The 27,771-nt window shown below is 49.3% G+C and overlaps 1 protein-coding gene across 6 annotated transcripts in view; it reads right to left on the bottom strand.

The window, feature by feature from the left end:
- Positions 1–9,175: 9,175 nt before the first annotated feature.
- The window catches only part of LOC144669379 (liprin-alpha-3-like), a 206,040-nt gene continuing 187,444 nt past the window's right edge, over positions 9,176–27,771 (bottom strand). For 5 of the 6 annotated variants that reach the window (XM_078531767.1, XM_078531768.1, XM_078531765.1 and 2 more), the window contains 7 exons: positions 26,887–27,062; positions 26,125–26,222; positions 21,020–21,195; positions 17,138–17,206; positions 14,159–14,327; positions 12,110–12,204; positions 9,176–9,213 (listed from right to left, as the gene is read on the bottom strand). In XM_078531767.1, the coding sequence (XP_078387893.1) occupies positions 12,146–12,204; positions 14,159–14,327; positions 17,138–17,206; positions 21,020–21,195; positions 26,125–26,222; positions 26,887–27,062 (747 nt within the window). In that variant the 3' untranslated portion in view covers positions 9,176–9,213; positions 12,110–12,145. Of the gene's footprint in view, positions 9,214–12,109; positions 12,205–14,158; positions 14,328–17,137; positions 17,207–21,019; positions 21,196–26,124; positions 26,223–26,886; positions 27,063–27,771 lie in introns of those variants that run through there. The other variant, XM_078531770.1, reaches the window with a different exon arrangement.

The raw sequence follows: 27,771 nt of genomic DNA on the forward strand, positions 1-27,771 counted from the left end.
CAGCAGCCCACCCAGTGAGAGGTACCAGGCTGCCTGCGGCCTTGCCCTGCCGCTCGGACTATAGCAGCAGGGGGCAGAACGAGGCCCTTAACCGGCCATTAACTGACCTCTTAACAGCCCCGATAGGCCCTAGGACAGGCCTGACCCCTTCCCTGTCCACTGTAAATTGGGATTCAGCTCGCAGTGGGTGGTGGGCAGGTCAGCTGTTTTATTTTAAGAACCCCCTCCCCAGTGAGGGTGGGAGCGTAAAATCCAGGCCAGGGATTGGATAATGGAGAACATGGGCCAGGATTTTATAGCCCCCCCCCCCCCCGCCAACCACTCCCGGGTTCTGTCTCCCTCCCCCACCCACCCCCGGGGTGTGTCTCCACCCCCCCCCCCACTCCCGGGGTGTGTCTCCACCCCCCCCCCCACCCCCGGGGTGTGTCTCCACCCCCCCCCCCACCCCCGGGGTGTGTCTCCACCCCCCCCCCCACCCCCGGGGTGTGTCTCCACCCCCCCCCCCACCCCCGGGGTGTGTCTCCACCCCCCCACTACCCCCGGGGTGTGTCTCCCAGCCCCCACCCCCAGCGGGGAGCCAGTTAAATCTCCGTTCAGTTCGGTAGGTCCGTAATAATCCCGCCGGGCGGGAGGGCCTGTAAAATCCTGGCCTTGGTCACTGGACTGGGACTGACCCGAAATAGAGAGGGGCTGACGAGCGCCTGAAAGACCAGCTCCTGGTTCCCTCGCCGCAGGACGCGGGGTGACCTCTTCGAGCGACCGATTGTTCAGGGAATGGTGTAACTACAGTCTCACAGGGGGGCATCCGTCATGGCCAAGTTTCCTGCTGCACTGGCTCCTCTTCGGGTGGGGCAACTAATCCCTCACCCCCCCACCCCCGGGTAGGAAGTTCACTCAAACACAGGCCACGAGGTCGCCCACTTCCCATTGGCCGAACCGTTGGCCTATCCCGGTGGCCGTACCGCCCACCCTGACCCATGACCCCGGGGGTTGGGGGGCAGTGGGCGGGGCCTAAAGCAGGAAGCCGGGCTAACCATTCGCCTGTGGGACAGGCGGGAGCTGTCAATCATCCTTCACAGTCGCCGCGGAAACAATTAAGTGGCTCCTTCAACTATTATTTAACTATTTATTTTAGATTTGTCTTAATTTAATAAAAAAGGTCTGTATTTAAGTTAATGTTTAATTTAATGTTAATTATGTTCGTCGTTGCAATAAAGTTCACTGACTCAGTTTGTCAAGTGTTTACCAAACTCATTAAACTGATCCGTACTCACTCTCTCCAACTCTTCCTGGAGGTGCTGGTTTCCCCAACCATCTGACCTCTTACTCTCTCTCTCTCACATCCTATAAGAGCCTCGGCAGTGAGTGACTATTTGACTTTGGGGGGCAGAATCCCATTCCTTTCTGCACCTGACATATATTTCCCAGCAGGTAGTGATCAGGGGATGGTTGGTGCAGTCTGGATGCACATCTGGAAGGCTCTGGGTGGTTGAAAACAGGATGTTAACTTGCCAAGATCAGTAAACAAACCTGGTCTGTGTGGGTCAGTCCAAGTCCTGCTAGAAATCCCCAAAGCGCTAACACCTAAAGCCTGAATGGTCAGCAATGGCCTGCAGAAGCCTAGCCCATTATTTGACGCACTCAAAGGCAAAACGCAGGCTGACACTCCCAGTGCAGTCCTGAGGGAGTGCTGCACTGCCAAAGGTGCTGTCTTTCGGATGAGATGTTAAACCTTGGCCTCACCTGCCCTCTGAGGTGGATGTGAAAGATTCTATGATCCAAGAGCACAGGGTAGTTCTCCCTAGTGCCCTGGCCAATATTTATCCCTCAACCGACCTCACTAAAAAAGATTATGATCACATTGCTGTTGGTGGGAGCTTGCTGTGCCCAAATTGGCTACCCTGTTCCCTACAACAGTGACTACACTTCAAATAGTAATGGCTGTAAAGAACTTCCTAATTGCTGTCTGTACCTGCACGTTAACTTTGTGTAGCATGTCCAAGGGCCCCCAAACCCCTGTGAGTATCAACATTTACTAGACTTGCATCAGAAAGTTCCACTTTTCCACATTTCCCAGCAAAGTGGAATGTTGCTCACTCCCTCACATTCTACTCTCGCTACAATGATCGCGTCTAGTCACTTAATCTGTCCATATCTCTTTACGAACACTTTGTGTCCTCCTCACAGCTTACTTTCTCACCTAGCTCTGTATCATCAGCAAACTTGAATGCATTACACACTGTCCCTTCATCTCAGCCACTGATATCGATTGTGAATAGATGATTCTCAGGCGCTGATCCTTGTGGCATCCCTGGGGGGCTGGGGGGAGAGTTCCATCTCTCCATCCTGAAAATAACTTGTTTAATTCCGCTATTAAACTGTATTCCCCAGCATTCACAAAGCAACAAGCCCTTTCTGCCCCCTCTACATAATCTCTTGATTCCTTATTTAAACTTTAACTTAAATTTTCCAGTATATGGTTTCCTTAAGGAGGGTGTATTTGCGTCGGAGGCAGTTCAGAGAAGGTTGACTTGGCCGATCCTTGGGATGAAGGGGTTGCCTTAAGGGGAAAGGTTGAGCAGGTTGGGCCTAAGCCTGTTCGAGTTTCAGGACAATGAGAGGTGACCTTATTGAAACAAGGTTCTAAAGGATGCTGAGGCGATGTTTCCCCTTTTGGGGGGGGGTGGGGGACCTAGAACTAGGGGACACAGTTTAAAAATAAGGGGTCTTCCATCTAAGTGGGAGATGAGGAGGAATTTCTCCTCTCGATAGGGTTGTTAAGCTTGGAATTCTCTTCCCCAGAGAGCAGTGGAGGCTGGGCCATCGAATCAAGGCTGAGGGAGACAGGTTTTCGATCAACAAGGGAGTCCAGGGTTATAGCAGGAAAGTGGAGTTGAGGCCACAATCCGATCAGCCACGATCTTATTGAATAACGGACCAGGCTCGAGGGGCCGAATGGCCTACTCCTGCTCCTAGCTCTTATTTTCTTAAAACAGATATTGATTTTTTAAAAATGATGATCAGATAGATGTAGAGATGTTCCCGTGGGGGAGGAGAACCAAAGGCCATAAATATAAGATAGTGACTAATAAATCCAATTGGGAATTCAGGAGAAACCTCTTCACCCGGAGAGCGGTGAGAATGTGGAACTCGCTGCCGCACTGGGGGTTGAAGTGATTAGCGAAGATCCATTCAAGGGAAAGATAAATGAAAGAAAAACGTGCATTTCTTTAGCACGTTCACAGCTTCTGGCCATCTTGAAGCACTTCCCTGAATTATCATCATTGTTGGAATGTGGGAACGTTCAAGAGAGAGAGGAATAGATTATGCCGATAGGGTGAGTTGAAGAGGGGTGGGGGGGGAGTTTATGCGGAGCATTAACAATGGGATGGGCCAGTTGAGCTGAAGGGCCTGGTTCTGTGCTGTTATTTCCTGTGTAATATGAAGTTCTGATGTCTGTATTGAGACAGCAATATCTTCACAGGCACACACACACAGGCTCCTTGGTCCCCATTCACCCAAACAGCAGTAGCCTCCTGCGGCCACTGGATGGCGATGCCACCTAACAAACTGTGTTGTCTGCCACGAACTCTGCTGTAACTCTTTCGAGTTATCAACAGTCACAGATTGTAACTCTTTCGAGTACAATCACAGTTCTTGGTTTTCCGGGAGTGGGACATGAACCCACAACCCTCTGATTCAAAGGCGAGGGTGCTATGAACTGAGCCGCAGCTGACACCTCCCTGAAGGTGCACAGCCCTCGAGAAGCTGGTCACTGCCCAGGACAAAGCAGCCCCGCTTGACTGGTGCCCCATTCAGCACCTTAAACACTCACTCCCTGATTGAAACTTACAGAATACTGAAAGGCCTGGATAGAGTGGACGTGGGGAAGATGTTTCCATTAGTAGGAGAGACTAGGACCCGAGGGCACAGCCTCAGAGTAAAGGGAAGACCTTTTAGAACAGAGATGAGGAGAAACTTCTTTAGCCAGAGAGTGGTGAATCTATGGAATTCATTGCCACAGAAGGCTGTGGAGGCCAGGTCACTGAGTGTATTTAAGACCGAGATAGATAGGTTCTTGATTGGTAAGGGGATCAAAGGTTACGGGGAGAAGGCGGGAGAATGGGGTTGAGAAACTTATCAGCCATGATCGAATGGCGGAGCACACTCGATGGGCCAAATGGCCTAATTTCTGCTCCTATGGTCTTATGGTCCCTCCACCACCGATGCACGGTGACAGCAGTGTGTGTACCCTCTACAACTCGCAACGGCTCCTCAGACAGCACCTTCCAAACCCATGACCACTACCATCTAGAAGGACAAGGGCAGCAGATAGATGGGAACACCACCACCTGGAAGTTCCCCTCCAAGTCACTCACCATCCTGACTTGGAAATATATTGGCCGTTCCTTCACTGTCGCTGGGTCAAAACCCTGGAACTCCCTCCCTAACAGCACTGTGGGTGTACCTACACCACATGGACCTTCTGTGCTCTATTGACCCCTTTGATCACATTTTGGTTTAATGTTTGTAAGTTTTCTTTAAATTTTGTCTTTTACTTTTTGCAGTTTCCCTTTGAGGGGCTGCCATTTAATTTCTCCCCGTTTAATTCGATTTGTTTGGTTGCACCACAGGGACTGCAGCGGTTCAAGAGGAAAAGGGCAGCTCACCACCACCATCACCTTCTCAAGGGGCAATTAGGGATGGGCAATAAACGCTGGGCCCAGCCAGCGAGGCCCACATCCCACGAACGTATTATAAGATAAATCTACTCCCCCAGCAGCCCTTGCTTTGAGATATTGTTGAATTCATCACTAACTGTCGAAATAATCTCTCTCATTCAAGAGGTCTGTTGTGAGGAAAGACAGGCAACACATGGGCTCTTGAGTGGGGGCAGGTAGCACCTGGGAGGTGGGTCCTACAGAGGGAGGGGGTGAAGGGAATGGAAAAACTAAACCTTGAAATTTCACTGTGCGAGGCAGGGAACGTCACCCGGAACTCCCATCCTCCGGTCGCTCTTCCTTTGGACAGGGAGGGGTTGCAGAATTATTCAGTGCCTTCCAACAACTGCCTTCCGTCCGCAGACGATCTAGTGAGTTGAGAGCTTGGGGGGGTTTGTGTGGCTGTTTTGCACGTTGCGTTTCAGGACCACAGCCTCTACCTGACACTTCGAGCGTTCCCGTGAAACCTGGCGAAGGCTGGTGAGCTCTCCAGCTTCAACCGAGTGTCAGGTGTTACCAACAGGAGCTGCTTCAGTTCTGTATGTATGTGAAACTTGTGGGGAGGGCGGGCGGTGAGCGGGGGGAGGGGGGTCGGGGGTCGGGGGGGTGAGGGGTGTTGTATTGGGAAAAACAAAACGGTTCCGTTCGTTGACTGGAGACAGAAATGAATTTTGCGGCTGGCTGGTTGGAAGGTGAAGCACCCCATGGTTGACCCTCCCTCCCTCCCTCCCTCCAGTCGCCAATTCAGGCTTCAGGTGACTGTCACCGGAGAGAGTCCAGTGGAGAGGAGTGAGGAACTGGACACTGACCATCGAGAGGCTGGGACAGGGGATGAAGAACAGCCGAGGTTGTGGGGGGTGCTGAAGCAGTGGGACACGGCGCATTGGGCACTGACTGATAAAGAGGGTTGGCACTGCTGGTGAGGCACTTGGCATTGACCGGTCAGAGGCTGGGTACTGACCACTGACAGCGGAGACACTGGACACTGACTGCTGGGAAATGGGCACACTGAACATTGACCACTGGGTGGCTGGGTATTGATTGACCACTGACAGCAGAGACACTGGACACTGACCGCTGGGAACTGGGCACACTGGACATTGACCACTGGGAGGCTGGGTATTGATTGACCACTGACAGCGGAGACACTGGACACTGACTGTTGGGAACTGGGCACATTGGACATTGGCCACTGGGAGGCTGGGTATTGATTGACCACTGACAGCGGAGACACTGGACACTGACTGTTGGGAACTGGGCACATTGGACATTGGCCACTGGGAGGCTGGGTATTGATTGACTACCGACAGCGGAGACACTGGACACTGACCGCTGGGAACTGGGCACACTGGACATTGACCGCTGGGAGGCTGGGTATTGACCACTGACTGTTGGGAGGCTAACGCGCTGGCTGCTGAGGCTGGCAAACTGGACATGAGGCATTGGTGTTGGGACAGTGGGCACTGAACGCCAAGGGGCTAAACGCGGATTGGCACGTGGGGCATCTTTCCTGTTTTCGGAGGTCTGGAAGGTGCCTGGATTGAAACGCTGGATCACTGTCGTCCGGAGACACACGACTGGCAATAAAGGCAGCAGGAATATTGTGAAGTTTGGACACAGACCTTTATGTAAATACGTTAAATACAATGGCACTCACCTGGGAACACGTGTAGCAGAAATAAATTAATCCAAACAGACAGGACAATGGAGCGGGTTTGGGACAATATAAAAAAAGGAAGATTCTTTTCCTTGTCAGGTGTCGTGAGTAAAAATTAGCAAGAAAAATCTCAAAGAATGTTCCAGAACAATGACAGAACATTACACGAGTTAAATAAATACAGTAAACATCCATTTACAAAAAATAAAACACCTCAGGGTTTAAACAGCGTCGACAGCAAAGCTTAATTTACACTTTCAACAAGGATTGAACAGACCACATCTCGGGGAAAAGGGGGCTCCCTCTGGGCCAGAGCGGAGCCAATGTTTAAACAAGAGACAGTCCGGAGGCAGATTGGGGAGAGGCCGGGGGGAGAGGGGAGAGGGGATCAACTGGTTCTTGGCCTTTGCGGAGATGATCTGCTATCGGCAACAGGGGAGGTTAAGGGCCCTGACAGACCCTGGGGTGATCATCCCAGGATAACCCAGTCCAGGGGGTGCATAGTGCGATCCCAGGGCAAGGCGGCTTCAGTGAGTGTCCCACTTGCTGATTCGCTCTGGGTGTAGATTAGGGTGATCCTAATCCTAATAATCCTAATCCCCCATCCATCTCCTTCCCACAGATTTGCCCCTCGACAACCCCAGGAACCCCCTGCTCTGTAATGACCCCCCGGGGCCCCAATACAGTCTCTATTCTTGCTCCGAAAGTCCGACATTATCAAAACAAAAGCTCGTCTTTAGATATCGAGGGTCCCTTGGGGGCCAGGACACATGCTCCATCTGGATCGAGACCCCACTCCGCAAAGAGGAGGGGGGGGCGAACGCCATTCAGTTCAAAAATAAAACATTAAAATTAACAACTCGAGCAAAAACGAGGCCCCCTCGGTGTCCAGTTTAATGTGAAGGTGGGAGCAGGGCCGGAGAGGGGTCAGTGGTCTTGCCTGTGATGTGCGGGAAGGAGGGGACAGCTGAACGGTCTGGAAAAAGCTGCACTTTCAGCAGCGCAGTGTCCGCAGATCGATCCAGTCACAGACACGTTTCACTGTTTCTTCACAGGGGCTGCAGCAACCTCACAGGCTTCAATTAACACCAAACATCCACTGTCACTCCCAGACAGACAGGGACTCATCCAAACTGCTGCAATACTCCGAGGCTCAGGATGGTTTCCAGTTGTTCCAGGAGAGATGCAAGGGAGAGAGAGGCAGTAACTACAGAGTAAACCTCCCTCTACACTGTCCCCATCAAACACTCCCAGGACAGGTACAGCATGGGGTTAGATACAGAGTAAAGCTCCCTCTACACCGTCCCCATCAAACACTCCCAGGGCAGGTACAGCACGGGGTTAGATACAGTGTAAAGCTCCCTCTACACTGTCCCCATCAAACACTCCCAGGGCAGGTACAGCACGGGGTTAGATACAGAGTAAAGCTCCCTCTACACTGTCCCCATCAAACACTCCCAGGACAGGTACAGCACAGGGTTAGATACAGAGTAAAGCTCCCTCTACATCGTCCCCATCAAACACTCCCAGGGCAGGTACAGCACGGGGTTAGATACAGAGTAAAGCTCCCTCTACACTGTCCCCATCAAACACTCCCAGGGCAGGTACAGCACGGGGTTAGATACAGAGTAAAGCTCCCTCTACACTGTCCCCATCAAACACTCCCAGGGCAGGTACAGCACAGGGTTAGATACAGAGTAAAGCTCCTTCTACACTGTCCCCATCAATCACTCCCAGGACAGGTACAGCGGGGTTAGATACAGAGTAAAGCTCCCTCTACACTGTCCCCATCAAACACTCCCAGGACAGGTACAGCACGGGGTTAGATACAGAGTAAAGCTCCCTCTACACTGTCCCCATCAAACACTCCCAGGACAGGTACAGCACGGGGTTAGATACAGAGTAAAGCTCCCTCTACACTGTCCCCATCAAACACTCCCAGGGCAGGTACAGCACAGGGTTAGATACAGAGTAAAGCTCCCTCTACACTGTCCCCATCAAACACTCCCAGGACAGGTACAGCACGGGGTTAGATACAGAGTAAAGCTCCCTCTACACCGTCCCCATCAAACACTCCCAGGACAGGTACAGCAACGCGATGTAAAAAGCTCTCTCTCCAACGAGCGGTTGTCTGTTGATGCCCCTTGAGCCTGTCGCTCAAACTCTGGGTCTGGGAATCCCACCCGAGCTCCGTCGACCGAAGGCAAAGAGTTCAATTCCAGGGCAAACAGACAACGAGCTGTGTGCTTTGCGGTGTAAGAGGGTGAACCTGGGAGGGAAGTGGGCACGAGAATGCCAAGTGCAAGGGCAGGAGGAGCAAGGGGGTCTTTTAAAAAAAATAAAGACGAACTTCTCAAAGGCAACGTTCTCCAGCGCAGAAACATTTTTGGGACTTGCACAAAAGAAAAAAACAAAACGACGACTTGGGAGGAGGGGCGGGGGGTGGGGGTGGGGGAAAGGCTGAGCATAGTATTTGCGTTCAGAACCCAAAACTGGACAATGCGTCTCCTCAAACACGGAGTGGGGTCTCCGCAGGCCTGTGCCAGAACTGGCTCTGTCCGGTTTAACAGTCGGTGGTTCCCGACCTCGGTCCTGGAACCCACAGAGTTACGGGAAAACAAAAAAAAAAATCAAACACGGCAGCATCACAATAGGAATTTAAAGAGTCTCTCCGGCCGCTCGCCCACTCTCCTCGGGTGTGAAGCGGTCGGTGGGGGAGGGTCTCTCGCTCTTAACAGTCGGGTCAGCTCTGTTGTATTTTCTCAATCCGGCTCTTCGGGTCTCCCAGCCGCAATTAAACCGCACGGCAGCCGCTCATCTCGACGCCACTCGGACCTGCGGAAGGAACAAGAACGCTTTTTTTTCTCGTGGCTCCTTTTAAACGTGGAGAGGAACACCCCAACGCTTGGCGCAGGAACGTTCTCCAACCCCAAACCTCCACACCGAGCCCCGTGAGGCAGGGCAGGGTGGTGGGGGGGGAGGGCGTGAAAGCTTGGTCAAAGGGGTGGGCTTTAAGGGGCACCTTGAAATGGGGAGGGGGGAGAGGGGGGGGGAGAGAGGCAGAGGTTGTTGGCGCGGTGATGGAGGTTTGCCATTCGGCAGAGGCAGGACTGGAGGAGTTCAGAGAGGGGGTAGGGAGGGTGTTGCAGGTCCGGAGGAGAGATTACACAGACAGGGAGGGACGAGGCCGCCATTGAATTCGGAATAGAAGTTTAAAATGCTGGAACAGGAGGCGGTGTGGGTCACTGGGCACGGGGGGGTCGATGAGGGAATGGAACTTGTTGCTAGTTTAGATACGAGTTTCGGATTAGCTGCGATATTAGGAATGGGAGAAAGGATGAGGTGGTCATTGCAGGTGTCTATGAGACAAGAGTTATTTATTCCTTCATGGGACGTGGGTGTCACTGGCGAGGTCAGTATTTGTTGCCCATCCCTAATTGCCCTTGAACTGAGTGACCAGCTAGGCCATTTCAGAGGGTGGTTAAGAGTCAACCACATGGCTGTGGGTCTGGAGTCACATGTAGACCAGGCCAGATAAGGACAGCAGATTTCCTTCCCTAAAGGACATTAGTGAACCAGATGGGTTTTTATGACAATCGATGATCGTGTCATGGTCACCATCTGTGAGACTAGCTTTATATCCCAAACTTGTTAATCGAGTTTAAACTTCACCAGCTGCTGTAGTGAGATTTGAACCCATGTCCCCAGAGCATTATCCTAGGCAACTAGTTTACCAGCTCAGTGACATTTCCACTCCACCACCATCTCCCCCAGTGAGTGAGTGAGTGAGAGGCCACTCAGCCCACTGCATGTCTGCTGGCTCTGTGCTCAAAGCAGTGACACCCAGTCCTATTTTACACTCTTTGTGTTGCATTAATCTCAAGACAGGATCAAGCTTTGGCTTCTATTTTTACTTCATTTTCACGGGACGTGGGTGTCGCTGGCTAGGCCAGCATTTTCATTGTCTATCCATGAGCTGCCTTCCTGAACCGCTGCAGTCCATGTGGTGTAGGTACACCCACAGTGCTGTTAGGGAGGGAGTTCCAGGATTTTGACCCAGCGACAGTGAAGGAACGGCCGATATATTTCCAAGTCAGGATGGCGTGTGGCTTGGAGGGGAACTTCCAGGTGGTGGTGTTCCCATGTATCTGCTGCCCTTGTCCTTCTAGATGGTAGTGGTTGTGGGTTTGGAAGGTGCTGCCTAAGGAGCCTTGGTGAATTCCTGCAGTGCATCTTGTAGATGGTACACACACTGCTGCTACTGTGCATCGGAGGTGGAGGGAGTGAATGTTTGTGGATGGGGTGCCAAACAAGTGGGCTGCTTTATCCTGGACGGTGTCAAGGTTCTTGAGTGTTGTGGGAGCTGCACTCATCCAGGCAAGTGGAGAGTATTCCATCACACTCCTGACTTGTGCCTTGTAGATGGTGGACAGGCTTTGGAGAGTCAGGAGGTGAGTTACTCTCCGCAGGATTCCCAGTCTCTAACCTGCTCTTGTAGCCACTGTATTTATATGGTTAGTCCAGTTCAGTTTCTGGTCAATGGCAACCCTCAGGATGTTGATAGTGGAGGATTCAGTGACGGTAATGCCATTGAACGTCAAGGGGAGATGGTTGGAATCTCTCTTGTTGGAGATGGTCATTGTCTGTCACTTGTGTGGCGTGAATGTTACTTGCAACTTGTTAGCCCAAGCCTGGATATTGTCCAGGTCTTGCTGCATTTGGACATGGACTGGTTCAGTATCTGAAGAGTTGTGAATGGTGCTGAACATTGTGCAATCATCAGCGAACATCCCCACTTCTGACCTTATGATGGAAGGAAGGTCAGGCAGCTCGGTCAGTAATGGTGCTACTGAGCCACTCTTGGTGATGGACATTGAAGTCCCCCACCCAGAGTAGATTCTGCACCGTTGCCACCCTCAGTGTTTCCTCCAAGTGGTGTTCAACATGGAGGAGCACTGATTCATCAGCTGAGGGAGGGTGGTACGTGGTAATCAGCAGGAGGTTTCCTTGCCCATGTTTGACCTGATGCCATGAGACTTTATGGAGTCCGGAGTCGATGTTGAGGATTCCCAGGGAAACTCCCTCCTGACTGTATGCCTCTGGTGAGTCTGTCCTTTCGATGGGACAGGACATACCCAGGGATGGTGGTGGTGGTGTTAGGGACATTGTCTGTCAGGTATGGTTCCATGAATGTGACTGTGTCAGGCTGTTGCTTGACTAGTCTGTGAGACAGCTCTCCCAATTTTGGCACTAGCCCCTGGATGTTAGTAAGGAGGACTCTGCAGTGTCGGCATTGTCCTTTCCAATGCCGGGTGACCCGTCCAGTTTCATTCCTTTCTTTAGGCTTTGAAGTGGTTCGGTAGAACTGAGAGGCTTTCTAGGCCATTTCAGAGTCAACCACATTGCTGTGAGTCTGGAGTAACATGCTGGCCAGACCAGGATGTTAGAGACGGGTTTCTACGACAATCAGTTCATGGTCACTATGACTGAGACTAGCTTATTAATTCCATAATGATTAACTGAGTTTAAATTCCACTGGGATTCGAACCTGTATCCCCAGGGTATTAGTCTGGAGCCTTTGTGTTACTAGTCCAGTGACATTACCACACACCACCGCCTCCAACTGGCCACAAAGGGCACTGCATCCAATTTCGGCCTATGGATCTTCCATGCAACTGGGTGCATTGAGATTCTCCCACCGCGCAGAGCTCTGTTAAGCCCCAATACTCACCCAACTGCATTCGTTGATCACACTTGTTGAGTAATGCTAGCATGAATATGTCCGGATTGAAGGCGTATCAGCTCGTGGAGTCCCTGAGGGGTTACCTAATTTTAAATTAAAAAATGACATTTGTGAAAAAAGAGCAGTTGAATTCTTATGAAATTTGTAGCAGTCATTTAATAGCAGATGGAACCGGCCAGTTACACTGTTGCTTGTTGTTTGATTCCGCTCATCTCTAAGCTCTTGTCTCTCTCTCTCTCTCCCTCCCTATTTCGTCAGTTCTGCTCAGATGATTAGCCAGCTAAGCGTTCCTCCCTTGCTTCCTCCTGAGCAGCCAATACCCTCCGGTCCCGTAACTCACACCTCTGGGTCAGTGGTCCAACATCCAAGCCGACGTAACCCAGCAGGTCTGGCAGCATCGGCGGAGAAGAAATCAGTTAACGTTTCGAGCCTTCATGGCCCTTCGGCAGAACTGAAGCATAGTTAGAAGAAGGGAGAAATATAAATTGGTTTAAGGTGGGTGGGGTGGGGAGGGGGGTGGTGGTGGGGGGAGAGAGAGACATTGAGGGTGTGGTGATTGTGGAGATGAGCAGATAATCAAAAGATGTCACAGACAAAAGGGTCAAAGAGGTGTTTTGTCTGAGAAAAGTGCTAATTAAGAATGGAAGACAGGATATTCAAAGTACAGCTCTAGTGGGGGTGGGGTGGAAAGACTAACAAGGTTTTAGTTTTAGATTTAGAAATAATGGAAATAGGTGGGGAAAGAAGAATCTATATAAATATTGAAAAAAAAGCGGGGGGTGGGGGTGGAAGAAACGGGGTGGGGATGGGGGGAGGGGGAGTTTAAGATCTAAAGTTGTTGAATTCAATATTCAGCCCGGAAGGCTGTAAAGTGCCTAGTCGGAAGATGAGGTGCTGTTCCTCCAGTTTGGAGGAACAGCACCTCATCTTCCGACTAGGCACCTTACAGCCTTCCGGGCTGAATATTGAATTCAACAACTTTAGATCTTAAACTCCCCCTCCCCCCATCCCCACCCCGTTTCTTCCCCCTCCCCCCTTTTTTTTCAATAATTTATATAGATTCTTCTTTTCCCACCTATTTCCATTATTTTTAAATCTACAACTAATACCTTGTCAGTCTTTCCACCCCACCCCCACTAGAGCTGTACTTTGAATATCCTGTCTTCCATTCTTAATTAGCACTTTTCTCAGACAAAACACCTCTTTGACCCTTTTGTCTGTGACATCTTTTGATTATCTGCTCATCTCCACAATCACCACACCCTCAATGTCTCTCGCTCCCCCCACCACCCACCCCCCTCCCCACCCCACCCACCTTAAACCAATTTATATTTCTCCCTTCTTCTAACTATGCTTCAGTTCTGCCGAAGGGCCATGAGGACTCGAAACGTTAACTGATTTCTTCTCCACCGATGCTGCCAGACCTGCTGAGTTTTTCCAGGTAATTCTGTTTTTGTTTTGGATTTCCAGCATCCGCAGTAGCTTTTAGCTTTTTGTTTTTATCCAAGCCGACATTCCCAGTGCAGTGCTGAGGGAGTGCTGCACTGCCGGAGGTGCTGTTTTTCAGATGAGGCATTAAACCAAGGTCCCTTTTGCCCCGTCAGGATGTAAAAGATCCCGCGGGTACCATCCGCAGGGGGGCTTCTCCCCCCCACCCATGCCCTGGACAACATTTATCCCTCCATAAGCGAGACGGAAACAGATGATCTGGTCATTGTCACGTTGCTGTTTGTGGGATCTTGCTGTGCGTAGATTGGCTGCCATGTTCCCTGCATTGCAACAGTGACAACACTTTGAAAACACTTCAACGGCTGTGAAGCACTTTGGGAAGTCCCGGGGATGTGACAGGGGCTATGTAAATGCGTGTCTTTCTTTCCCCTCTGTGTTCGAGTCTTGACTATCTCTTGCCATGCCCCATCGACCCTGTACATGCCCCCACCCTCATCGCCATGTCCGAGTCACCCTGAGCCCCCCCGAGCTGGCCCGATATTTAACCTCTCCGTCGGTCGGTGCCGGAGACAGGAATACAGGACTTACTGTCCGGCTGCACCTTCCGTAGCTGCACGCTCTGTGAGGCGATGGCTGCTGCGGTCACCCGGAAGTTGGCTGGGAGGGATTCGGACGTGTCCGAGGTCATGTCCCGCATCTCCTTCGCCCGGAACCGCTTGCGCCACGAGGGGGCTCGGCTGAAGTTCTTGGTGTCATCCTGAAAAGAATCGGGAAGGAATTCAGATCCATTGTTCAGGGGTACAGGGGGAGGCCATTCAGCCCATCGAGCTTGTCCCACCATTCACTGAGATCACACCTTATCTGTATCTTAACCCCTTGGCTCCATATTCCTTTATAGTTGGTTTTGCTGTGATTATATTGGGCTCTGGTAGAATCACATCTAGAGTGCAGTGTGCAGTTTTGGGCTCCTTACTAAGAAAGGACATACATAAGATCATACAAATTAGGAGCAGGAGAAGGCCACTCGGCCCATCGAGCCTGTTCCGACATTCAGTAAGATCATGGCTGATCCGATCGTAACCTCAACCCCACATTCCTGCCTACCCCCGATAACCTTTCACCCCTCCTTGTTAATCAACAATCTTGCTCTGCCTGAAAAATATTCGGAGACTCTTTCCACGACCTGTTGATGAAGGGAATTCCAATGACTCACAACCCACAGAGAAAACATTTTCTCCTCATCTCTCTCGTAAACGGGCAACCCCTTATTTTTAAACAGTGATCCCCGAGTTCCAGATTCACCCACAAGAGGAAACATCCTCTCCACATCCACCCTGTCAAAAACCACTCAGGATCTTAAAGGTTTCAATTAAGTTGCCTCTTGCTATTCTAAATTCCAGTGGATACAAGCCTAACCTGTCCAGCCTTTCCTCATAAGATAACCCACCCATTCCTGGTATCAGTCTAGTAAACCTTCTCTGAACTGCTTCTAATGCATTTACATCTTTCTTTAAAATAAGGAGACCAGTACTGTACACAATACTCCAGATGTGGTCTCACCAGTGCCCTGTACAACTGAAGCATAACCTCCCTATTTTTGTAATCAATTCCCCTCACAATAAACGATAACATTTTATTAGCTTCCCGAATTACCTGCTGCACTTGCTATAGAAGGAGTGCAACAAAGGTTCACTTGACTGATTCATGGGATGAAGGGATTGTCCAATGAGGAGAGACTGAGTAGACTAGGGCTATATTCCCTCGAGTTTAGAAGAATGAGGTGTTCTTGTTAAAACATATGAAATTCTTCAAAGGGCTGGACAAGGTTGATGCTGAGAGGATGTTTCCCCCTCCTGGGAAATCGAGAACACAGGGTCACAGTCTCAGAGTAAAGGGTTGGCCATTTCGGACGGAGATGAGGAGAAATTTCTTCACCAAGAGGATCTTTGGAATTCTCCAACCCAGAGAGTTGTGGATGCTCAGTCATTGAGTAGAGTCAAGACAGAGATCGACAGGTTTCTGGATACTGCGGGAATTAAGGGATATGGAGGTAGTGCAGGAAGGTGGAGTTGAGGGGGAAGATCAGCCATGATCTTATTGAATGGTGAGCAGGTTTGAGGGGCTGAATGGCCTCCTCCACCTCCTATTTCTTATGTTCTTATGTCATGTTTGCCAAAATCTATTGCTCTCAGGTTTAAAATGCTTAATTGAGCCCCAGCATCTACTGCTTCTCGTGGGAGAGAGTTCCACACTACTACCACCCTTTGTATGAAGAAATGTTTCCCTAGCGTCCCTCCTGAGTGGTCTGGCTCTGATCTTGAGGTTATGTCTCCCTGTCCTAGACTCCCCCACCAACAGAAAAAACTTCTCGCTATCTATCCTGACAACTCCCTTCGAAATCCTAAGGACCTCACTCAAACCTTAACCTTCTATGATATATATTCCAAGGTAAACCAGCCTGGTTCGCATAACCATGACTCGCCATCTAACCCTTGCCCAGGTCAAGCCAGGAGCTGTCCAAGAAATAGGAGGGGACCAGATCGCTGACCCCACTAAGCCCGAACATATGAATTTAACGTGGGGGGCAATGGGAGCTTAGTTAATGTAACATTTCTCCCCCCGAGCTCCCTCTCCCTCATCTCCACAGGGTGTGCACTCATGCACTGGTTTCCCAGATTCGATATATGTCTTCAGTGGCTATGCGTGCGTCAATTGAATCAGCGAGTGCAGGAGAACTATTTGACTTTGGTGGGCTTCACAGTCAAACCCTCAATCTCCCTTAGTGCTGCCCTCGCCCATCTTCCCATTCCCCACACCCCCCCCACCACCCTGGCTTCAGAAGCTTACTTAAGCGTCCCCTATTTCTGCTTTTGCCCTCTCCTGACACCCTCCTTCTGTAAGCGATTAATGAAGCATTTGGGATCCTAGGCTTTATAAATAGAAGCATAGGGGTACAAAAAGGAAGTTATAGTGAACCTTTATAAAACACTGGTTCTGCCTCAACTGGAGTATTGTGCCCAGTTCTGGGCACCACGTTTCAGGAAGGAGGTGAAGGCTTTAGAGAGGGGGCAGAAAAAGATTCAGGCGATGAGGTTCCAGGGATGAGGAATTTCAGTTACGCGAATATAGACTGGAGAAGCTGGGACTGTTCTCCTTGGAGAAGAAGAGATTAGGAGGAGATGTGATAGAGGTTTTCAAAATTGCAGGGGAGTCTGGACGGAGCAGATAGGTAGAAACTGTCCCCACTGACATCAGGATCGATTTAAGGTGATTCGCAAAAGCAGCAGCAGTGACAGCGACACAGCGAGTGGCGAGGGTCTGGAATGCACTGCCCGAGAGCATTGCGGAGGCAGATTCAATCGTGGCTCTCCGAAGGAAGCTGGATTATTATCAAGAGAGACAAGGTTTGCAGGGCGAAGGAGAGAAGGAGAGGGAGCGGGACTAGGTGAGGGGCCCTTACAGAGAGCTAGCAGGGGCACGATGGGTCAAATGGCCTCCTCCTGCGCTGTAACCACTCTACGATTACTAACTACGAGCATGAGGCAGGTCGGCCGAGTTCACACGAACCTCTTCCTGACGCCGATCAGTCCCTTGAAGCAGCAGGTTTTTGAATTCGTTTTCCAGTATTTGACGGGCCTGATGGACAGAAAAATAACTTCATTAGTGTCACAAGACGCGTTGGCAGACGTGTTGCTACACACAGTGGGACCACCACAGGAAGCACTCAAGGCTGGGCTGCAAGATATTTCAATCCATCCACCCGCCCGCCTCCTGTCCTAACAATCGTGTAACCGATGGGCAATTCAACCCTCCACGATCTCTGCGCTCATCCAATTCCGGCATTTCGCACAGGCCCGATTTTAACCACTCCGCCACCGGTGGCTGTGCCATTGCCAGGGCCCTAAGCTCTGGGGCTGCCTCCCTAAACCTTGCCAACCTCTCTCTCCTTCTTTAAGCTGCTCCTTAAAACCTACCTCTTTGACAGAGTTTTTGGTCACCTACCCCCTTATATAGGGAGGCGATGGCGTAGTGGTATTATCACTGGACTGGTATCCCAGAGACCCAGGTTCATAATCCCACTATAGCAGGTTGGTGGAATTTGAATTGGAAATAAAAGTCTAATGGTGACCATGAAATTGTCATTAAAAACCCCACCTGGTTCACTAATGCCCCTTTAGGGAAGGAAATCTGCTGTCTTTACCTGGTCTGGTCTACATGTGGCTCTTAAAAATCTCCTCTGAACAAGGGCAATTAGGGATGGGCAATAAATGCTAGCCAGTGATGCCCACATCCCATTGAGTGAATCTGTGCCAACTTTCGATTGATAATCACTCCTGGGACATTAAAACACTAAAGGCGCTATATAAATGCAAGTTATTGCTGTCGTTCAATGTTACCTTGAATAGATCTAGGTGTTCTTTGAAAGAGGTGTTTTCTCTCACGGAGTGAGAATTACTGGCTGCATTCCTGGTTGCTTAGAGAAAGTGGTGGATCTTCCTGATTCTCTGCCATCCTCATGGCAAAGGTTCTCCTGCAATTTCCCCTCACAAAGCGGTTCAGCGAGTAACTCCTTGCTCAGAGGTAATGCTGTGTTACCCACCTCCGAAATCAGAACCTGGGCATGTGGTCCAGCAGGGTGCCCTCCCTCTGTTACCCCGGGTGATGAGGGGGAGGGGGACTCTCGTGTCTGTGTGCCTGTGGTCAAATCTTGACCCGCAGATGTTTAGGCCCATGGGGGCTGGATGTCCCACGAGGTAGTGGGATCCAGAGTGCAGGGTTTCCTTCCTTCCTTTTTCTTTATTGGTCTCAAAACACAATGTTTTTTTATTTTTTCATGGGATATGAGCATTGCTGACAAGGCCAGCATTTGTTGCCAATCCCTAAATACCCTGGACTCACCCAGGACTCACCTACCCCACACCCCGCCCCCCCAACTCCCTTGAACTGAGGGGCTTCCTAGGCCATTTCAGAGTCAACCACATTGCTGTGGGTCTGGAGTTACATGTAGGCCAGACCAGGTAAGGACGGCAGATTTCCTTCCCCAAAGGACATTAGTGAACCAGATGGGGTTTTAAGGACAATCGGTGATAGTTTCATTGTCACCATTACTGCGACTAGCTTTATATTAACTGGATTTCAATCCCACCAGTTGCCGTGGTGGGATTTGAACCCATGACCCCAGGGCATTAGCCTGGGCCTCTGGATTACTGGTCCAGTGACACTGTCACTATGAAAATTGCAGCGATGAGGAGAGACTGGACAGGCTAACGTTGTTTTCTTTAGAACAGAGGAGGCTGAAGGGGGTGACTTAATTGAGGTGTAGAAAATTATGAGTGGCCTGGATAGGGTAGACAGGGAAGACTGGTGTCCCTGAGCTGAGGGGTCCATGACCAGCGGGGCACAGATTTAAGGTGATTGGTGGAAGGATTAGAGGGGACATGAGGAAAAACCTTTTCACCCAGAGGGTGGTGGGTGTCTGGAATTCACTGCCCAAGTTGGTGATTGAGGCTGAAATGCTTAATTCATTTAAACGGTACCTGGATCTGCATCTGAAGCTCTGTAACCTGCAAGGCTATGGACCAGGTGCTGGAAAGTGGGATTAAAATGAGCGGCTGGTTTCGTTTTCACCTTTTTCTGGCCAGCACAGACATGATGGGCTGAATGGCCTCTTTCTGAGGCGGTAACTTTTCTATGGTTCTGGCCGCTGTCTTTCCCTCAGTGCGGTTTGATGGACAAGTTGTTGCTATTCTGAATAATTAGTGGCAAACGCCTCTCAGTTGTTCATGTCAGCGGTGCTGTGCTTCAGAGTGTCTTTGAAGTGTTTCCTTTGTCCTTCCCCGGAAGGCCGGCCATTTGAGAGTTGAGAAAACAGGACTTGCAGGGCGGTGCGGTGAGGAGATGCTACAGTGTCCAGTCCAGGACTCGCCCATCCCAGCCCTCGGCTGACACAGATAAACAATCCCCAATGCGCCGAGAGCGAGAAGCCAGGAATAGAGCACAGTTCCTTCCTTTCCTGCAGACTCTGTGCCAGTGTTTCAAGTGAACAGAAGGTGTGATCATTACTAATCCTAGCACCCAGTGACTCACCGCCATTCCCTTCCCCATCCAATTCTCTCTCCCACCACTCCCAGCCACCGGCTTCTCTCGAAGCCACCGACTTATGTTAAGGCCCAGCTCGACAGCACCTCAACCCAGTTAGAAACGGCGATGGCTATTCAACTGTGGAAGCCATCGCACCGCTCCAGTCCACACTTGCCAGCAGGAGTCGCTGGACAGGGAGCAGCACAGGAAATCAAAACCAATTTCATGCTGGGATCCAGCATGAGCCACAGACAGGAACAGCGAGTGTGTGCGCAGTGTTGGAGTACATGCGGCCAGATCAGATCAGCCGATTTGGTGGCGGCTGGGAATCGAAACAGAGATTGCCTGCCTGACCCAAACGGTGTCAGCCATGGCTCAGTGGGTGTCAGAAGGTAACACAACCGACTCTTTCAGTGCACTACAGAGGGAGTGCTGCAACGCGAGGAGACGTTAAACCAAGGCCCCGTGAGCCCTCTCGGGTGGACATAAAAGATCCCACGGCACCCATTTTGAAGAAGGACAGGACCTGGGCCAATGTTTAAGCCCTCACCCGCCATCCCTAAAAGGCCACTTAACTGGTCACTACCACGTCGCTGCCTGTGGGAGCTTGCTGTGCACAAACTGACGGCCGTGTTCCCCACATTACAACAGTGATTATACTTCAAAAACGACTTCATTTTGGGATGTCCTGAGGTGGTGAAAGATGCGACATTCCTCTATCTCTAAAATCCCCGTGTTTATCGTCACCTCCAAAACCCACGGCATCCGCTCTCGCTCAAACTCACTCTTGTTTCTCCATTCCAATCTCCCATGTCTTTTTTTGATCGATACACCGGTGGTCAGGGCTGAATGTCGATCGCTTGTTGCTTCTAGCCTCCAGCATCAGCCTGCTCACCCTCCTCAGAGTCACAACAGTGCCCCACATTCCAATTCCTTTTTTCCCCTAGAACCTCCCTGTCATGGAATTCCCTCCCACCATCAGGATTTCCTGCCTTCCACAAGGGACAAGGGTTCAAATCCCACCACAACAGCTGGCGGAGTTTAAACTCAATTAATAAATCTGGAACTGAAAGTTAGTCTCAGTAACAGTGGCCATGAAACTATCATCGATTGTTGGAAAAACCCATCTGGTTCACTGATGCCCCTTTAGGGAAGGAAATCTGCTGTCTGTACCTGGTCTGGCCTACCTGTGACTCCAGGCCCAAAGCAATGTGGTTGACTCTTAACTGCCCCCCCCGAAATGGCCACTCAGTTCAAGGGCAATTAGGGATGGGCAACAAATGCTGGCCTTGCCAGCGACACCCACATCCCATGAAAGAGCTAAGAAAGATGAAGTGTAACCAAGACGTATCTCAGCTCCTCACCCACCTGTGTGTTTTGCATTGGGATCTGCAGGAGTAGAGCAACGTCATTATGATCAAAGGTGTCGTCCAGTGCGATGAGGGCCCCGTGGACTCCGCTCTCCTGCAGGTTATTGCTGTACTCCTTTAGCCCAATGTCCTGTACCCAGCCCATCATTCGATCATTCGTCCACACCATCACATCTAGAAAGGTCAGAAGGAGGACAGTTTGGAAGTATGCTTGTAAATCTGCATCGGAAACATCAGGAGTCAAGAGGGGGCATGCACTTCAGGCAGGATTGGCGGTGGTTGTGGGGAGAACGTGGGGTAAGTGGGGAGAAAAGGCCAATATTTATAAACTGTAACCTCTCCAGTCTGGATTTCCTTTTTTATTCTTTCACAGGATGTGGGCGTTGCTGACTAGACCAGCATTTATTGCCCATTCCTAATTTCTCTCTAGATGGTGGGGGTGAGACATCTTCTTGAACGGCTGCAGTCCACGTGATCAGCCACAATCGTACTGAATGGCAGAGCAGGCTTGATGGGGTGAATGGCCTTCTCCTGATCCTATGTCGGTACACCCACAGTGCTGTTAGGGAGGGAGTTCCAGGAGTTTGACCTAAGGAACGGTGATATATTTCCAAGTCAGGATGGTGAGTGACTTGGAGGGGAACTTGCAGGTGGTGGTGTTCCCATGTATCTGCTGCCCTTGTCCTTCTAGATGGTAGTGGTCGTGGGTTTGGAAGGTGCTGTCTAAGGAGCCTTGGTGAGTTGCTGCAGCACATCTTGTAGATGGTACACACACTGCTGCTACTGTGTGTCAGTGGTGGCGGGAGTGAATATTTCTATTGTTTGGATACATCAGTTGTCCACAAATTTTTTAAACAGACCCAAACAACTCACAGCATCACTTTAGTTCCCTACGTTGGGAGCAAAACATGGAAGATACAGTATTTGGATAAGTAAAACCATTTTTATCACTACTTTATAATTGGATTTCCAAAAGGCATTTGATAAGGTGCCATGTCAAAGGTTACTAAATAAAATAAAAACACGTGGTGTAGGGGGAAACATATTAACATGAATGAAGGATTGGTCAGCTAACAGGAAGCAGAGGGTAGGGATAAGTGGGTCATTCTCGGGTTGGCAAGATGCAACCAGTGGAGTGCCACAGGGATTGGTGCTGCACTCTCAACTACTCACAATCCACATAAATAACTTGGACTAGGGACTGAACGTGTGGTTGCTAAATTTGCTGATGGCACAAAGGTGTAAGGTCAATTGTGAGGACGTGAAGAGGCCCTCGAGGGATTTAGATGGTTAAGTGAGCGGGCAAATAATTGGCAGTTGGAATATAATATGGGGAAAATGTGAACTCGCCCACTTTGGCAGAATAGAACAGCAGTAAACCATTTAAATAGAGAAAGACGGCAAAACTCTACGGCACAGGGGGATCTGGGTGTCCTGGTAACTGAGTCACAAAATGTTCGTATGCAGGTACTGCAAGTGATTAGGAAGGAAAATGGGATATGATTGTTTATTGCAAGGGGAAGGGAGTGTAAAAGTAAGGAAGTTTGGCTACAGCTGTAGAGGGTGTTGGTGAGACCACATCTGGAATACTGTGCACAGTTTGGTCTCCTTATTTGAGAAAGGATATAATTGCGTTCGAAGCAGTTCGGTGAAGGTTCACTCAACTCATTCCTGGGATGAGGGGGGTTATCTTACGAGGAAAGGTTGGGCAGGTTGCGCCTGTGCCCACTGGAGTTTAGAAGAGTGGGAGACGATCTTATTGAAACATGTAAGATCCTGAGGGGACTTGACAGGGTGGATGCCGAAAGGGTGTCTGGGGCTTTCTGGCCCCAGTGGCGGACATCGCCGAGGGTGGGGCAGGAAAGATCGGAGAGCTGTTGGCTTTTAACCGGCTCTCCAAATTTTCCCATCCCGCCCGGAGCGATGCCCGCCAGTGTCGTGGCCGGAAAATCCCGGCCAAGGGCTCTCCCTTTGAAGACGGAGACGAGGAGGAATGTTTTCTCTCAGAGGGCGGTTGCTCTGTGAGAATTCTCTTCCCCAGAGAGCAGGGAGGCCGGGTCACCGGATATTTTTAAGGCTGAGTTCGATCGATTCTTGATTGATAAAGGGGTCAAAGGGGATAAACAGGAAAGTGGAGTTGAGGCCACAGTCAGATCAGCCACGATCGTACCAAATGGCAGAGCAGGATCGAGGGGCCGAATGGCCTACTCCTGCTCCTAATTCATACGTTCGTTATGTACCCTAATGTTTTATCACCGTTCAATGTTTCAGGTAAATATTTATATCTACGGGGTTTCCCAGTTCACAAACTTGCAGTTCAACATTCCAATATCCAAAATCAAGAAGTGACTTAGCCCCGAGTATTCCAGGCCAGAGAGATTACTGTTTCAAGCCTCACATGACACTTCACACGAGCGTAATTAAATAAACTTGAAACTGAGCTACAGGAAGAGATTTTTGGACAAGTGACCAAAAGCTTGGTAAATGAGGTAGATTTTAAAGAGCGATTTAAAGGAGAGAGGGAGAGGGAATTCCGGAGCTTAAGGCCCATAGGCGAATGAATGCCTATGATGCGGGCGATGACTAATTGGGGATGTACAAGAGGCCAGAATTGGAGGATGCAAAGATCTTGGAAGGTTGTAGGGCTGGAGGAGGTGGCAGAGATATAGCTTCTTTCACCACCTCAGATATCCAATATCAGCCAATGAGGTACTTCTGAAGTGTAGTCACTGTTGGGATGTGGGAAATGTAGTACATACGAACATACGAATTAGGAGCAGGAGTCGGCCACTCGGCAAATCGAGCCTGCTCAGCCATTCAATAAGATCATGGATGATCCGATTGTAAATTCAACTCCACATTTCTACCTACCCCCGATAACCTTTCACCCCATTGTTTATCAAGAATCTATCTAGCTCTGCCTTAAAAATATTCAAAGACTATGCTTCCACCGCCAACTGAGGAAGAGGATTCCAAAGACTCACGACCCTCGGAGAAAAAATTTCTCTTAATCTCTGTTTTAAATGAGCGACCCCTTATTTTTAAACAGTGACCCTTAGTTCTAGATTCTCCCACAAGAGAAACATCCTCTCCACATCCACTCTGTCACGACCCCTCAGGATCTTATATGCTTGAATCAAGTTGCCTCTTACTCTTCTAAACTCCAGTGGATACAAGCCTAAACTGTCCAACCTTTCCTCATAAGACAACTTGCACATTCCAAGTATTAGTCTAGTAAACCTTCTCTGAACTGCTTCCAATGCATTTACATCCTTCCGTAAATAAGTACTTATAGAGTAATCCAGATGTGGTCTTACCAATGCCCTGTATAACTGGAGTATAACCTCCCTACTTTTTATAATCAATTCTGCTCACAATAAAATATAACATCCCATTAGCTTTCCTAATTACCTGCTGTACCTGCATACTAACCTTTTGCAATTCATGCACTAGGGCACCCAGGTCCCTCTGCATCTCAGAGCTCTGCAATCTCTCACCATTTAGATAACATGTTACTTTTTTACTTTTCCTGCCAAAATAGACAATTTCATATTTTCCCACATTATACTTCATTTGCCAGACTTTGCCCACTGACTTAGCCTATCCATAATCCTCTGTAGCCTCCTTATGCCCTCTTCACAGCTTACTTTCCTACCTGGCTACCAGTTGCCAATTTGTGTACAGCAAGCTCCCACAAACGGCAATGTGATAATGATCAGATCATCCGCTGGTTGAAGGATGTGTTTAAGGTGTCGCACTGCGATTCTATCCTCCTGGTCATGATGGTGCTCTAGCGCCTCCGCTGGAGGCAGTGTAATGACAGCGTGACAGGTTTATAAAGTTTACCTAAGTGGCTTCCATTAAAAGCTTGGAATCATGAATTTATAATTCTCTAGAAAAGAGGAAACTGAGAAGGGGTAACTTTACAAATGTCATTAATATTATGAAGCATATGCGTAGAGAAGATGTTACCACTTGTAGGCAAGACCAGAATTAAAGGCCATGAATAGAACATAGGCACTAATAAATCCAATGGGGAATTCAGGAGACACTACTTTATCAAGAGAGCGGTGAGAATGCAGAACTTGCTACCACATGGAGCAGTTGAAGTGAACAGCATAGATGCTGGATAAAATGCAAGACAAAAAAATTGGAATATTATGCTGATCAGGTGAGATGAAGTAAAGCGGGAGGAGGCTCTTGTGGGGCATACACACCAGCATGGACAAGTTGGGTCTCGTTTCTCTGCCTTACATTTTATCTAATAATGGAAAAAATATTGACAGGAAGTGTGTGGAGACCTAGGATTTTTAAATCTTTTCTTATGGCACTCATCAGAACGGACACAAGAGTACCAAATTTCAAAAGGAGTAGCAATTTATACCGCATGAGAAAAGGGTGCTGATTAGATGGCAAGTCAGTTTTAATTGGTTGAGGAGAATGCGCCAGGTAACTACTGACCCCGTACGTTTGTTTAATTCAGTAAAGGCCCAGGCATGTTCTTTCTGTCCACAGGGGACAGGGCCCTGTGTCTGAATATATTTAGCTTCTAGCAATCCTAAGTGACCCACACTGCGAGCCTGACTAATAATCCTAAATTGGCTGTTAGTGTGGGGATTGCTCAGCAGGTGCTGTCCAATTGCAGAATCACATTTAACACGAGACATTATGTTTTGTACCCTTTTCTCATGCAGTATAAACTGTTGCTCCCTTTGAAATTTGGTATTCTTGCATCTGTCCTGATGAGTGCAGGATAGAAAGCTTTGACAGCATGTCTCTTTCTTCAGAAATACTCAAGTTCTGTACCACCAAGCGATATATATATATGTATATATAATTAATATATATATACATAATTTATATATATATAAATTATATATATATTCATAAAATTTCTATATATATATAATTTATATATAGATATATATATACACCTTCTCAACACTTATCTTTTCTCTTCACCTATGGGTGATGCCTTTCACAGGAAGTGTCACCTTGGCAAGAGACATTCTTGCTCTCCAAGAATGCTGCATCAGCCACCTGCCCTCAAACTGACCACCCTCGGCCAGCAGGTTTCGCGCAGCGACTCCAACGCGCACTCACCCTTCAGCTGAATGAGACTTCCCTCTCGCTTGCTCTCCAGCTCCTTCTTGTTGTAGTTCAGCCTCTTCAAACACATGATGCCATAGTGGAGACTGATTCTGCAACACAGAGGCATTCAGATCAGGACAGGAAGGCAACCTCTCTCGCCCCCAGAGCATCTGCTCGCCACACAACACGCTCTCTGCACGTTGTGTTTATACAGTGCCTTTCACAACCTCAGGTCATCCCAAAGTGTTTACAACCAATGAGGTACTTTTGTTGTAAGTTGTAATGCAGGGAAACGTGGCAGTCGATTTGTGCACAGCAAGATCCCACATACAGCAATGAGATGATCATCTTTAGTAATTTTAGTTACATGGGGGAAAAGCCCAAGATGTTAATGGTTTGTTAATTATAGTGTTAAGATACACCGGTGAAGGGATTAATTAATTAATTAAATGCTTAGAGCACTTATAGAGACCACTAGGTCGGTTGGTAGGAAGCAAACATACATAATGCTGCATTTTGTAAATAAACCCATTATCAAGAAAAGTATTAGGGTCTCTTTTAATACTTCACCAATGGACCTGGGGTCAACATAATACAAGAGACTGCGCCATGCGTTAATATTGGGGGCAGTGTCCACTCAAGAGACTGCGCTATGCGTTAATATTGGGGGCAGTGTCCACTCAAGAGACTGCGCCATGAGTCAGTATTCGGGGCGGTGCCTAATGACAGACTGCGTGGGGCAGTGCCAATTGAGAGGCCTTGGCACAGGTGTACCTGTGAAAACTGTCTACCATCTTCAGTTGGCCTCGAAGTTCCTTCTTGGTCAAATGGTCCAACATGCGGGCATCGACCAGCGACTCCATGAAGTAACTCCGATACTGCGGTAGGCCCAGACTGGGCAGCCAGTCATTCCCCACCCACTCGTGGTTCATGTCGCCGTATGCCAAGATCTAAAGGATCAATACTCTAGAATTAAACCAGGCTTAAAAATAAAGAAACTCCACATTTGAAGGCAGGTCAGTGACCCTTCTGGCAAACTCAGAGGGTAGCGATAGATTCATTGACAACGCAACAGGTCAAACCGTTTTCTCAGAGTCTAGAGGTCAAAGGTAACAGGGTCAAAGGTAACAGAATGACAAAGGCATCCTGAATGAACCCTCCACTGATGTTCAACAGTTTACTTGAACGTCCTGTTTTAAACCAACAAGCACAGCAACTTGTATTGATATAGCGCCTTCAAATGTTCTTAGGTGCTTCACCGAAATCTTAGCAAATTTGACACAGAGGAAATAAGGGGAGATGAGGCTGGGGCAAAAGGGGGAAAGAGGTGAAGAGGCAGAGAAGTTCAGGGAGGGAATCCAGGCCCAATTCAGGTGGCATTTCCCCAGCTCCAATCTCTCAGAGCCTGGGCAGGTGATAGGACGGCTGCCGATGGTGGAGCGAAAAAGAATCGGGAATGAGCAAGGGGCTGGAATTGGGGGATTGCAGAGGTCACGGGGGATTGCAGGGCTGGAGGAGGTCCCAACTTCAGCAAGGTTGTGGTCGGCAGAGTAGCCATTTCAACCTATTCTGATCGTGACGACTGTTAGCGACCGAGGGTTGCCGTGGCAGCGTCGCTAGGCCTTGTTGCTAGCACTTGATTGGCTACCTACTGTAACA

The sequence above is a fragment of the Cetorhinus maximus genome, chromosome 29, assembly GCF_964194155.1.
Source record: "Cetorhinus maximus chromosome 29, sCetMax3.hap1.1, whole genome shotgun sequence".
Taxonomy (NCBI): Eukaryota; Metazoa; Chordata; class Chondrichthyes; order Lamniformes; family Cetorhinidae; genus Cetorhinus; species Cetorhinus maximus.